Consider the following 12405-nt stretch of genomic DNA (forward strand, 5'->3'; position numbering starts at 1 on the left):
CCTCATTTGCTTTTGCCACTCCTCTTTAAAGCCATCTTTTCAAGTCCTCTTGGGTCTGAGGTCATAGTTCGTTCATTCTTTCAGATTTTGAAACGCTAATCAAAAGTTTCCAGTTGTACAAACAATACCTTGTTGCCATGGCTACACAACGTAGCAACTCTCCAAGAGTTAATGGCGTCGTCTAAAACCGGAGGGATCAACTGTCCAAACGCACGACGCTCGCAGGAAACGGACTCACCTTGGAGACGAGGGAACCGTGGATCATCTTCAGGATGTCGTCCATCTCCAGCAGCTTGAGTTGGAGGAGCGAACTGTGGGGCCCGTTGACGTGGCCGATGTGGTCCAGGCCCAGGTAGTGGAGGATCAGCACGTCCCAGTCGTCTCTCTTCAGGGTGCTGTCCAGGTGGCGGGTCACGTTGTCGTCCACCTGAATCGCAGCAGCGGGGACACGTCCACTTAGAGACGACATTCAACATTCTCTCCAGAGGCTGGAGACGCGACATGCTTCAAAATCTAGCAAGGGAAAATGTTAAATAATGAAACCTAATCGCCTTAATCTGTGCTACAAACACAAGCCGTGTTTGTGGTGACGTGCTCCACAACTAGCAAACCTGCAGGATAAACAGTAACAGCTTGTTGGGTCCCATCAGTGCAGATGCTGAGCATTTCTTGAGTGATCTCAGCTCTCCGTGTCCCTGTTTGATTAGCTGCCTTCACCACTTTAATGCAGAAACTTTGCAATCCCCAGGATTTATGCACCTTATTTGCGTTTTGTCACATTACAGCCATAAACCTCGATGCACTTTATTGGAATTGAACGCGATAGTTAAAAATGTGCCACTGAAACGTCAGGCATACATTCGCATTCATGCGCTTCTAATCCAGCACTTCTAAATGAAATCAGGTGAAATATATCGCCTCGAGTAACTAAAGTCAACGTGTGTTAAAATTTAATCTCATTAAGTGAACAAACAGGTTCGTGAACACAACGACAGGTCAGGGTGATGTTTAAAGCAGAACGAGACGATAAAACAACTGGACATCTCACAGAGCTCGTTTAAATCTGTTATATAAATCTGATGAAGCTGAAGCTGAAATAAAAAAAACACAGCGACCAAATGCAGTAAATGAAATGGAAAATAAAAGCCACACATGACCGAAACAATGACTGAAATGAAATATTAAGTCTCTGTAAACAAAATTGGCCTTTAAAAAATATTAAACATTAAGATGGAAATTATCAAGCTAATTTTGTGTCCTGTCAGACCGTCAGTTCCAGAAATCACACACAAATAAAAAAAAAAAACAGGCTTATAAAAGTGCACAAGGGGTCAGTGTGAACAATCTGTGCTCCATATTTCTCATTCAGGCCCCTTTACACATCTGGAGATCAAAGCCTACACATACTTTTTCAATGCATCGGAGCTACATTATTATCATAGTGTAGTTTTGCAACTTTGAATACCTAATTTTTCCTTAAAAATAATAGAGTCTATTCTGCTATGAGGCAAAATGCAATGCAGGAGAGATATTTTCACATAATATTACGCTTCCAGTTTGATTTCTTCTTCTGTCTTTTAATCCCCATAAACTTTGTGGATCATTCAAAGTGTTCACATTGTGAAAGCCGTGTTAAACGTGACTCACTCCGAGGCGCGTGTCTGAACATCAATCTTCTGGCTAACATGGCAAAGCAGGTTTATTTCATTTCTTTCATCATTCCTTATCAATGTTTTTTTTTTTCCCCCTCCACATTCCAATATCACAAAAAGCACCTGGGGCTTTAATCCTTCACTAGCATTCGCAGAAAAATCCATCACTCAACGACGCGGACTGTTTACAGCACAAACCCGGGGCCGATTCAACTCCCACTCACCTCGGTGTAGTCGGACACGAAGAACGAGGTCGTTCCGTCGTACTCCATGAAGTGCTTCGGGAAGAGGCGGACCCACGTGTCGTCCCCGTAGAAGACGATGCGCTTGCCGGCCGTCTTGGCCTGCCAGATGAGGTTGTCCTCCAGGAGGGCGGGGGAATTCAGGTTCATTACCACGTCGATGAAGCCCGGGATGCTGCCGGTGGTCAGAGCCTGGAGAGGGAAAGGTTTCACCCTCAATAACTGACTTGTAATGGACCTTAGATTGTCACTGGGTTGAACACAGCTTCTTTAATCTGGTGCTTTGTGTGGCTAAATGAAAAAAGATAATCATTTTTGCATATCTGAGGAACCACTTTGTCAATTCAAATAAGGCCAAAATGATTAAGTGGTTTAATTACTCTGAATCGAGTATTGAAATCTCAACAGAGGTCCAGCCAATTGGTGCTGGTAGCCTCCCAGTGCGTGGAACAGAGATAACCCGACTGCAGATACTGTGTCTCAGGTGATGGTAGTATAAAAACTTATTTTGGTCAAAAACAGCTAAAACGTTTATTGATCATGATTAATTTTCAAAAGCATTGACATGGTAAACCATCCTTTACTTCTACATTTTTTTTTTTTTGCATTTTGATGTATCGTTCACTCAAAAGGTCTGACTTGAATTTGTGTTCAGCTGCCCTGAGACAATTTACAGGATCACCTTTTTGCTGCATTTATAACCACAAACATTTTGGGGTCTCAATCTCCCAGCTTTGATCTCACAGAACATTTTCCACGTTTGTCCTCTTGTTTAGTTATTTGCAACATAACTCAAACCCCTTATGGTTGCTACCAAACTGCAAATGGAAGCTATTAATATTTATTTAAGTGATGCCTTCCTTTGTGACATTTTTTCCATAAAGGCTCGGCTTTCCCACCTGAGCTGTGGATCTCTGTAGCTCCTCCAGAGTTACTGTGGGCCTCTTGGCTTCGTCTCTGAGTAACACTCTCCTGATCCAACAAGCCTAGTTTATGTGGATCACCAATTGTTGATAGGGTCAGCAAATGTGTCATAATTTTCAGAAGATTGATTAAACAATGCAGAGCTCTTCGGCCTTCACTGTGCATTAAGCTGCACACTAATTAGGTGACATTTGAAGGCAAATTGGTTGCACGGGGACTTAATTTAGGACTTGAATACAAAGGCACGGAGTTTTATTTGTAAACAAATGTGAAGACCATGCATCATTTTCCTTCCCCTGACACTTTATGTTTCATATTTCATTAAGGTGTGTCTAACTTTGTCATAACAAGAGAATAAGTGGAAAACTTAATGGGGTGTAAACACTTTGGAAGACAAACCCGGCTATGACTTTGGTAGCTGCTCACTTTCTCTGATTTTATATGCATTTAGCCACACTGGTGCCCCCAGAATATTTTCATTAGGGTGGACGCACCAGGCAAAATTTAAGGAGCACGCAGCTACACAAAAGAACAAAAAAAAAAAAAAAAAAAAATTTAATTTATTAAATATTGTATTTACTTTATTTATTGGGTTTTACATTTCATGTCAGAGAAAAATAGACGCCTTTCTCTGACATGAATATTATTCGAGGGATTGGCTTAAATTTTTTATGATGGGGCCATAGCCCCTCTGTTCCCAATTCTTAGGAGCGTCACTGTTCAACAAAGTCTGTTGTCACTGTAAAGTTCAGGGGAGTTTTTACATAACTGCATTAACTCAATGTAATAAGAAACTGTCCGGGTTGCAATCCGTGTTTGACGATGGACACTGAGAAAGCTGAAGGGGTAGAAATAATTTTGCAAGGCATGGAAAAGAAATAGCTTTTTTTCCGTTACAAATGTGCAGAATACTTCTCAATATTCTGCTAATGGTGAGAAAAAAACCACAATTTTTCAAGAGTGGTGTTTCAATTAAATAAGAAATGAAACTGAAATTACATGTGAATAAGTTTGTTCACACGAGAAGTCATTAGAAAACATCATCCTCAACTACTTCCTGTTTTTTTTCTTCTTCGTGGTTTGCACCAGTAACATCCAGTTGTAAATCATGCGACTCTTGTGATGTGATAAAGTGTTATCCTTGCAATTTTGCAAAATAAACCCATTTCAATACGGTGAAATTGCCGCGTTTCTATTCAGCAAACTTATTTTCTCAATGTCAGATTGAGCAATCACGTGGTCGATGGAAATGAATTTGATATTAGCTAGGACAATATTTAATAATATTCTAGGACAGAATCTGCTCCACCCCTGAAGAAGGAGACTCGTGTGATGCCGCTTTCACCAAAACACTGAAGGAGACCCGAGTTTGCAGACATTAGCAAACTGTCACTTAACCCCCCGTGAGCTGCCGAGGGCACAGCCTGACGTCCTTCAGCATGTTAGAAAAGACACAGAGATTAGCTGTGTTTATTGTGCGATAACCCAGCCGTGAACAAAAACTACTGAGGGGTGTTATAGTGGGCAGGGAAACTATTAAATCACTGCCTAAAGCACCGTCTCAGTGTTGTTGTACTTGTGCTTATATAATCTGGTCTTCCACTTCACATCTAAGTATTTTGTTCATCTTGTCAGCTTTTACATTTGCCGACAAAACACTTTCTCTTTGTTTGTTCCAATCTGTGGTGCTGTTTGAGAAGTGCTTTAACTCGTCTATACCTACGCCGCCAAACAGCTCTTCAACAAAACAAAAACAAAACACAACAACCACCCACACGTAAAAACAAAAACACCAAAAAGTGATAAATCTTTTCTTATCCGTGATCAGCCCTTTTGTAAAAATGGAAATGTATATTTTACTCGTGCATATCTGTATGCAAAGAGCCGACATTCTGATGTTGAAGGAGGAGTTTCCAACAATAAACTGTCCCAGTAATTATTCCAATAAGCGACATTATTGTTGTTTTGTGGACACTTCATGTAACGTATTGATACTGGCGTAAAGAGACCAATTAACGCCACACTGAAACCAGATGAAATCTGAAACATTTAAAAATCAAAAGAAACCAAAAACAAGAAATAAAATGAATCAGAATTTCTCTGTAAACAAAATTTCCCTTAAAAAAAATAATCAGAATTGAAATCATCAAGCTAATTTCATTTATGTGATTTGTTGATTGATTGCAACAGGTTTAATGCTAGACTAAATGTGCTCTGAAAACATCAACCTGTGGTTTTTCGGACACAGTTTGCCCTCATCCATTTGAAGCTTAATGACAGAGTCAGTACAACATGACGAAGAAAACAGCTTCAGGTTACCATAGGAGCTAGAAGGAGCTCAGCATACAATATTAAGGCTAAGAATATCAAAGCAAACCTGCACTGTTTTATTCAGGCGAGCTTTCGAGTTTTACATGCAAGTGAAACGCTGAATATAGATTTGAATGCAGGCTCACAGAAGTTATGGTTACCAATGAATGAGATGCAGTCGTGTTTTTGATCAGTTGGCTTTATTTCTGTCCAAAACCCTGAGGGAGATTATACATAGTGACACAGAGAGAAAGCTCCACAACGGGCCAATACACTAAACCCTTATTCAACTATTTTAGCTCCAGTTTGATTTTTAAAAGTTGGGTTCAAAGCAGAAATTTCAAGAAAACTTTGTTCCACAGCTATATATTTTTTTTTTACCTTTTGGGCGACTCTTTTGTTTCAGGTGCTTATTACAGGAAAGGGATGGATGACTCTGCTGCAAAACCAAGCTTCGCTTTCTGCCTGTTCAGCTGCACGGAGGTCTCCGGTTTTATTTATAGCAACCTGCTAGTTTGCACATAAAGGTGCGGGGCTATGCTGTGTGGATATACTCTACAACTGTCTTTTCCGAAAGCTTTGAAATTGTTTAAATTGCTCTAGATGGAGAAATCTCGTTGAAAAGCTGCCCAGATGAATGAGTGACTCATCGACGCACTAATTACCGGCCCACAGCGTGTGTTCAAGGCCTGCGACATACAGTACGAGCGGGGTTTACTGACACTCTACGGCTTAGCGAGGGTGCCAGAATGCCGGCGGAAGGGGCCGCGTTCCATGTTCCAGAGTCTGGCAATAGATGGACTCTTTTTTTTTCCCCCACTTTCCTTTTCAGCCACTGCTTTCTGCTCGCTTCTGGTAGGAAGAAGTTCCTCCGCAAACTGAAAAATATCCTTCATCGTCTCAGATCATTCACCAGAAGAAGTCACGAGCTGTTGTGTTCACACCAACCAGGCCAATTCCAGACTCTCAAAAGCCCACAATGCATTGCTTTTAGTGTTGCTGTTACCTGAAATCCACTTTCTAATTAAGCATCTCAGTGATGTTCCTGAGAGTCTCGCCCAACTGGTTACAATTACAATAACTGTTCCAAGAGATGAACATTTTCAAAAAGAGTAAAATATAACTCAACTGTTACAGACGAGACAAAAGTTAACTTGAGAATTAAAAGAAGATCTTTAATAAAAGAAGAAACCAAACTCATAATCGTAAAGCATCACTTGCGGCTCTAGTGGCTGTTGGAATGCGGTTCGTCAAAGAAATAATTGCCACAAATAGGTTTTGCTTTTAGTTAGTTGGTTGAGTCATAAGAGTTGACTGGGTGCAATGCAGTGATGTTAAACGGAAATTAGCAGCTGGTCTGTAATGCCCCCTGCTGGTGGAGTCGTTTTGTTTCGCAGGCCTTTTTGGAGAACAGAATTTCTGAATCATGTTGAGGTCAAGCTGACCAGCAGAGCTACTTCAGACAGAGCAACGTGTTGCCTTACGTGCTTGTTTTCTAAAATACAACACGGCGTGACAGCAACAGAAAATGCCTTGTTATGATCCACTTTGATAGGGTTTGGTTACCTAATGTACAGAAAAATGTTTTCTTTCATCTAAGGAAATAAAATACCTACCACACATCCAGACCTCTGGTCCTCTTTTTTTCAGAGAAACTACATTTTTGGGGTATCTGGCTGCAAGTCATAGTTTTCACTCTCTTCTCAGTGTTTTAAAGGAGTTAGGTCAACAGACTGGTTAGTGCTCTACATAATCTTAATGTGACATTGATTGTAGGCTTTGTGTCAGTATCACTCTGGAAAACATCTGCATAGCTCAGACTAAGCAAAAAGGTTTCATGGCCAGTCAACAATGCAAAGCTGAATCCATAGAAAGCTTTGGTCTCGACTGATCATAGCACTTGCCTCTGATGTCTTTCCTTGATCATTTAGATGTTCGCCAACTAAAGACAGACCTTTAACATGTGCCTTCTACAGCACAGGGTGGCAAGATTTCAATCCATTACAATCTGGTGTGTTAGCTGCAAAGTTGGTATCTAACTGTCTTCAGATAAATAAGACTCTCTTACAATGACTTAAGCCCAGATGGAGCAGATTGTCATTTTATAGGTTTCCATTTCCCCAATTACTGTATCACCATCTGGGTTGCACAGTCAAGCAGTTGGTATCGCTGTTGCCTTGCAGTAAGAAGATCCGGCGTTTGAATTCTGGCCTGGGGGTCTTTCAGCATGGAGTTTGCCAGTTCCTTCCTTCCATAGACCAAAAACACAACTGTGAGGTTAACTGATCTCTCTAAACTGTCCTTAGGTGTGCATGCATAGTTGATCGCTCTCTGCCCACTGAAGATAGGCACCGGCTACTTCATGACAACCTTGTGCAGATGTACCATCTTGCCTTTTTGCAATACCCTGGTCTTACCCACGGTGGCAGAGAGGTTTGAAACTTCTCCGCCACCAGAAACCAGTTGGGGTCAGGAACGTCTCAAAGACATTGGTCAGGTTTGTAGGGGATCCGATTCTTGCCCGACGTTTAACATGTAAATATTCCTCATACATTTGGAATAAAACACCCATATGCAAGAAATCATGATGTAAATTAAAAATGCCCTATTTTTCTTCTTCTGGGCTTAGAGACCGAAAGATGCATAAAATGTGTCTATGAATAAGGTTGACTTGACTTTAGGTCTCGCATAAATTTCTTGAAAGTCTACTTTGTGACATACTCACACATAAACAAAAATGTGAAATGCATCACTGTTTGAAGGATAAACATTTGCCCACTCAAAATACAACCTGCCTTACCAAATTGTGATGTATATATTTTGTCATAAAAGAAGAAGGGAATGAATATTGTTAGATGTGAAAAAAAAAATTCAAGTTTGAAGATTTTTTTTGTGTTGTACAATTTTTGCAGGGCTTTTCATCTTCTTTAAAATAAACTACCCCCTGCATGAGGGAAAGACGGAAATTGGCACTGAATGTCCGCCTGTCTTTGTCCTTCATTATCCCCACATCTTTCTCTAAACCCTCGGATTACAGGGAAACATCTGCCTCCCTGCACGTCCACATAAATCTCAATCCTCTCCGTGTCCTCCCCCTTCTCTACAGCACTCTCTGCCTACAGGACGCTTCATTTTATCGCAGCCAAGACGACAGAGAACCAGGAGTAAAGGTGAGAGAGGTTGCCTCAGTCAGTAAAGTCCAATAACAACATTCTCACATCACTAAAATAAAGGCTGGACAGAACTACTGAACGTAGATTTAGTGACTCAGCAGATTTAGTCTTAATTTAATCTCTCTATAGTCAACTGTACTTTTTGCCAAACTGACTGTTCTTATGATAAAAAAAAAATCACAATAAATGATAAACGATACAATAAATGCACCTCCCTACTTTCCAATTTTAATTTCTTTAGAAACTATAAATGGCAAAATAATACTTTTGTCCTTAATAATTTACAGCTTTGAAAAAGAAATCTAAATTGGCGTCATCAGTCTCAAGTTTCACAAAATTGCAGACAGGAAATCATTCACAGAAATCCCTGACTGGAGATGGTGGCAGTGAGCCAGGTTAGTTTGGTGGACCAGTGAGAGTTTGGACGTCATGCGTTCTCATATGTCATAATTTCGTTTGATGACTATAATCAGAACTCAAATTGAAGCACGACGTGCGAGAGGAAACCATCTGCTTCAAGCAGGGCCGCGAAGAACCCCGGGGTATCACACCAAACCACCGCACCGTGGCTCCAGTACGACTTCAAGAAAACAAGGCCAAACTCACCTCTCTAGACTAAACTATTTGTTTCATGAGAAAGAGTGACTGATTTTGTTTCCCTGATCAGGAATATTTTTAAGTAAGCATCAGCTGTGCACTTTGCCAAGAAGCCGTTGAGTGTGAATTCCCACAGCTCCCATTCTACCTCCCCAACCATTTCATCAGGACATCACTGAGGACGATTCTGTCCACGCCGTCTTTTCTCTGCAGCAGGGCTTCTCCAGGCTGATGTGTGGCTCCCGTCTCCTTGGGTTGAGACAGTTTGACACCGTCAGCACATCCTCATTCTTTTCTGCCACCACCGAGAAAGCATAAAAAGTCGCCTCATACTTTTTTTCTCTACCTCTGACGCGGGAGAGAAAAAAAATATATTCCACTTTACCCTTCAGCTTTTTGTCAGACGCCTTTCGTCCCCCTCTGCCCTGCCCCGCCGACTATGGGATACAGACTAAGCTAAGCTGATCATTTGCAGGTGGAAAAAAAAAAACACAAAACATAAAAATATCACCGCTTTTGCAACCTCCTGCCTCCTGACAACAAGTGCTGACTCTTTGCTGTTCGCAGCAGTCGGGTCGCCGTCTCGGCATGTTTCAGCACAACAAACTGTCATCGGCAGCAAGCACAACATGACTGCCATTCCCTCTTGGCTCGGCAGCACTCGCGCTGCTCTCATCGACATGACGCGTCATCAACCAAATTGTAAAATTTAAAATTTAACAACACGCCCCGTTTTCCTGCCTTCGGATCCAGAAAAGAACATTTATTTGCTGTTTCTGAAGAGTTCCTCGTAGTTTCCTTACACTGCATAGTTATATGTTTCCTGGGCGGTATGTGTATGCAAACTTCATTTACGTTAAAACAAAACAAAAAAAACCCGTTATGACTGGTGGACAGGTTTGTTAAAAACGCACCGATCGGAATCGGACGATATTTTTCTCAGATCTGCTCTGATTAATTATTGGTTGGTTAAATAGTTTTTGAAATGTGATTTATTTTCTCCAATCCTTTAAATGCTTTAGGATTAAGGACTTTAACTGTTTCCTGTTTATGGAACCTGAAACCTGCCTTGATTGATAAGTGGGAATGTTTTTGTGATGTCTTTTACTTACTTTCACTTGGATTCAGAACTGCTACGACTGTTCAACATGAAGCAAAGTTTTTTTTTTTCCACTTGTATTTGATATAATCATGTAAAAAAAAAAAAAAAGTAATCTGTCCGACATCTGAACTAACCGGTCGGATGACAAATAAAACCAGAAACTGGTATTGGCCTGTAGGTTAACGCACATTCTAGTTTTATTTTATGAATGCAAAAGTTGCCCAGGAACCAGAAGTTTATCTTGTAACTTGTGGGTTGGTGGTTCAAATCTCTGCTCTGTCCTCCTCAGTTATTCTGTCTCATCTGCTTTACCTGCCAGCAGGGGCTAACATGTAGCTTCTGTTTAGTTGTAGATTTTCCATGTTAAATTACACTGTGGTTGCTATATACAAGACGGAATCATTAACTCAACACAACAGCTGATATAAAATGGATCACGATATTCATCTAATATCGGCACTAGCATCAGTCTCAGCAGATATTTGTCGCTTTTTAACATATCTGAAATAAAACTGGGTCGATATTAACAACCATTATTCAGTTCAATCTTGGGTGGTAGTTTTCTTTTTAAAGTCTCTGAAGTGTATCGAAGTAAATAAATGTACCTATACATTGGTAAATATTGGTTATTAGCCTTAACAACAATACTAATATCAGATATTGATATCGGCCCAAATTTTCATATCAGTGCATCCCTGGCTGATATGTTTGTTTTCAATGCAACATGATGGAGTGGTATGATATTATTTCTTTTCGATTAATCACATTTTTTTTTTATAAAGACTTAATATTTGCTCTTGTAAAATTTTCCAAACTCATAACAAGTTGCTACCTTTTTTATTTATAAAAAAAAAAAAAAAAAACAGGAAGACCATATCCTGTAAATTTATAAGCGGTCTCGTTTTCTGCCATAAAATTTGACATGCAGGATGAACAATGGAGGCCCGAATGACGTGGAATTGAGTTTTATTTTGTTCTTCTGACTGACGTCTGAATGAACTTCCTCGGACAGCCATTCCCGCAAAGACTGACGGGCACAGCTTGACGGAAAGATGAATGCCGCAGCAGGATGAATTATTTAGGGAAGATGGCCAAGATAACTCTTTCTTCATGGTCCCTTCTAACATCTCTCCTTCTTTATGCTTTATTAACACACATCTCAGGGCTTCCAACCAAAAGCTGAACACAGCTTGTGTTTTTATAGAAGAGGTTAGAGTTGCTGATGTTTAAGTTAATCAACAAACTGGACTTCCGGCTCCACGAAACATTCCCAACTCTTGTGGAGTAAGTAGCTCCTCAACTTTTCAAGCACTGCCTGTCCGTTTTGTTTGTGATTTTCCAACACTTGGTAGGAAACAGGTGGTTTATCATTAGCTCCTGTTGTGTATTAATGATTTTATGACTGATAAAGTCGATAATGCAAAGGATAGAGAGGGGAAAATTATCATTGGAAGTGTGTGTATTTTGAATTTCAGAAAAGTTAAAGCCATAATCACATTTAAAATGACCATTTGATTAAACTCACTGTGTCCGAACCTTAACAACAGACTAACAACATAATAATAATGTTCTCATATATTGAGGTGATAAAAAAAAAAATGAATGCTTCATTTGATGCTGGACTATATTATTCTGTTAATAAAACCCAACATGGTTCAACTACAGTCAAAACACTCCAACATCTGAGGTCAGCGACACAAACATCGAAGGTTTTCCTTCCTTAAAACTAACAGTCTTGGTAGAATTGTTTTATTGTTTTAGAAAAAACAACTGCAATGGTAATAATAATAGAGAGGAAATGGACAAAAAAGACAAAGTGATGCTGACTTTGACGCTTTGACTCATACGGTGCCTTGCAAAAACATTCACACCTCTTGAAAGTTACGATATAAACTTTGATCTTTTTTTTGGATTTTATGCGACAGACCAATACAAAATATGAGGGGGAGCAAAAAAAGATGCATTGTTTATGAATAAAAAACAACAGGAAATAACACAATCCAAGGTCTTTGGAAGAGACTTAAACATTTAATAGAGTGTCTGCATCTGTGGTTCAGTGTGGCTCAGATTAAGAGGTTTGCTTGAGAACATCAGAGAGTGAACGGCATAATGGAGAAACACAGCAGGAGAGCTCAGGTTATCGAACAATATGCCAAGTCGGGCTGAACAATAAATAAATTTTAAACAAAATTTCTGGTTTTGAAGATTTCATTTCTGGGGCGGGGGGAAATTGCGAAAAACGAACAGCAATAAATTTTCACTTACCTATTATGGATGACAAATTAAGCTAACCAGCTAGCCAGCTAACCTTTTTCATTGCTTAAAAGGTAGCTAGCTTAGTAGCTAGCTAACTAAAAGAATTTGCCTTAGATAGCTAAGTGGTAGCATCTTAGCTAACACTTAGC

General features: G+C 40.0%; 1 protein-coding gene across 2 annotated transcripts in view; it reads right to left on the reverse strand.

The window, feature by feature from the left end:
• The window catches only part of pigg (phosphatidylinositol glycan anchor biosynthesis class G), a 76635-nt gene that overhangs the window by 62959 nt on the left and 1271 nt on the right, over positions 1–12405 (reverse strand). For both annotated transcript variants that reach the window (XM_055034178.1, XM_055034179.1), the window contains exons 3-4: positions 1877–2086; positions 239–427 (exon numbers count right to left, since the gene is read on the reverse strand). In XM_055034178.1, the coding sequence (XP_054890153.1) occupies positions 239–427; positions 1877–2086 (399 nt within the window). The remainder of the gene's footprint in view (positions 1–238; positions 428–1876; positions 2087–12405) is intronic.

The sequence above is a fragment of the Poeciliopsis prolifica genome, unplaced genomic scaffold (genome assembly GCF_027474105.1).
Source record: "Poeciliopsis prolifica strain line A6 unplaced genomic scaffold, Auburn_PproV2 SCAFFOLD009, whole genome shotgun sequence".
In the NCBI taxonomy this organism is placed as follows: domain Eukaryota; kingdom Metazoa; phylum Chordata; class Actinopteri; order Cyprinodontiformes; family Poeciliidae; genus Poeciliopsis; species Poeciliopsis prolifica.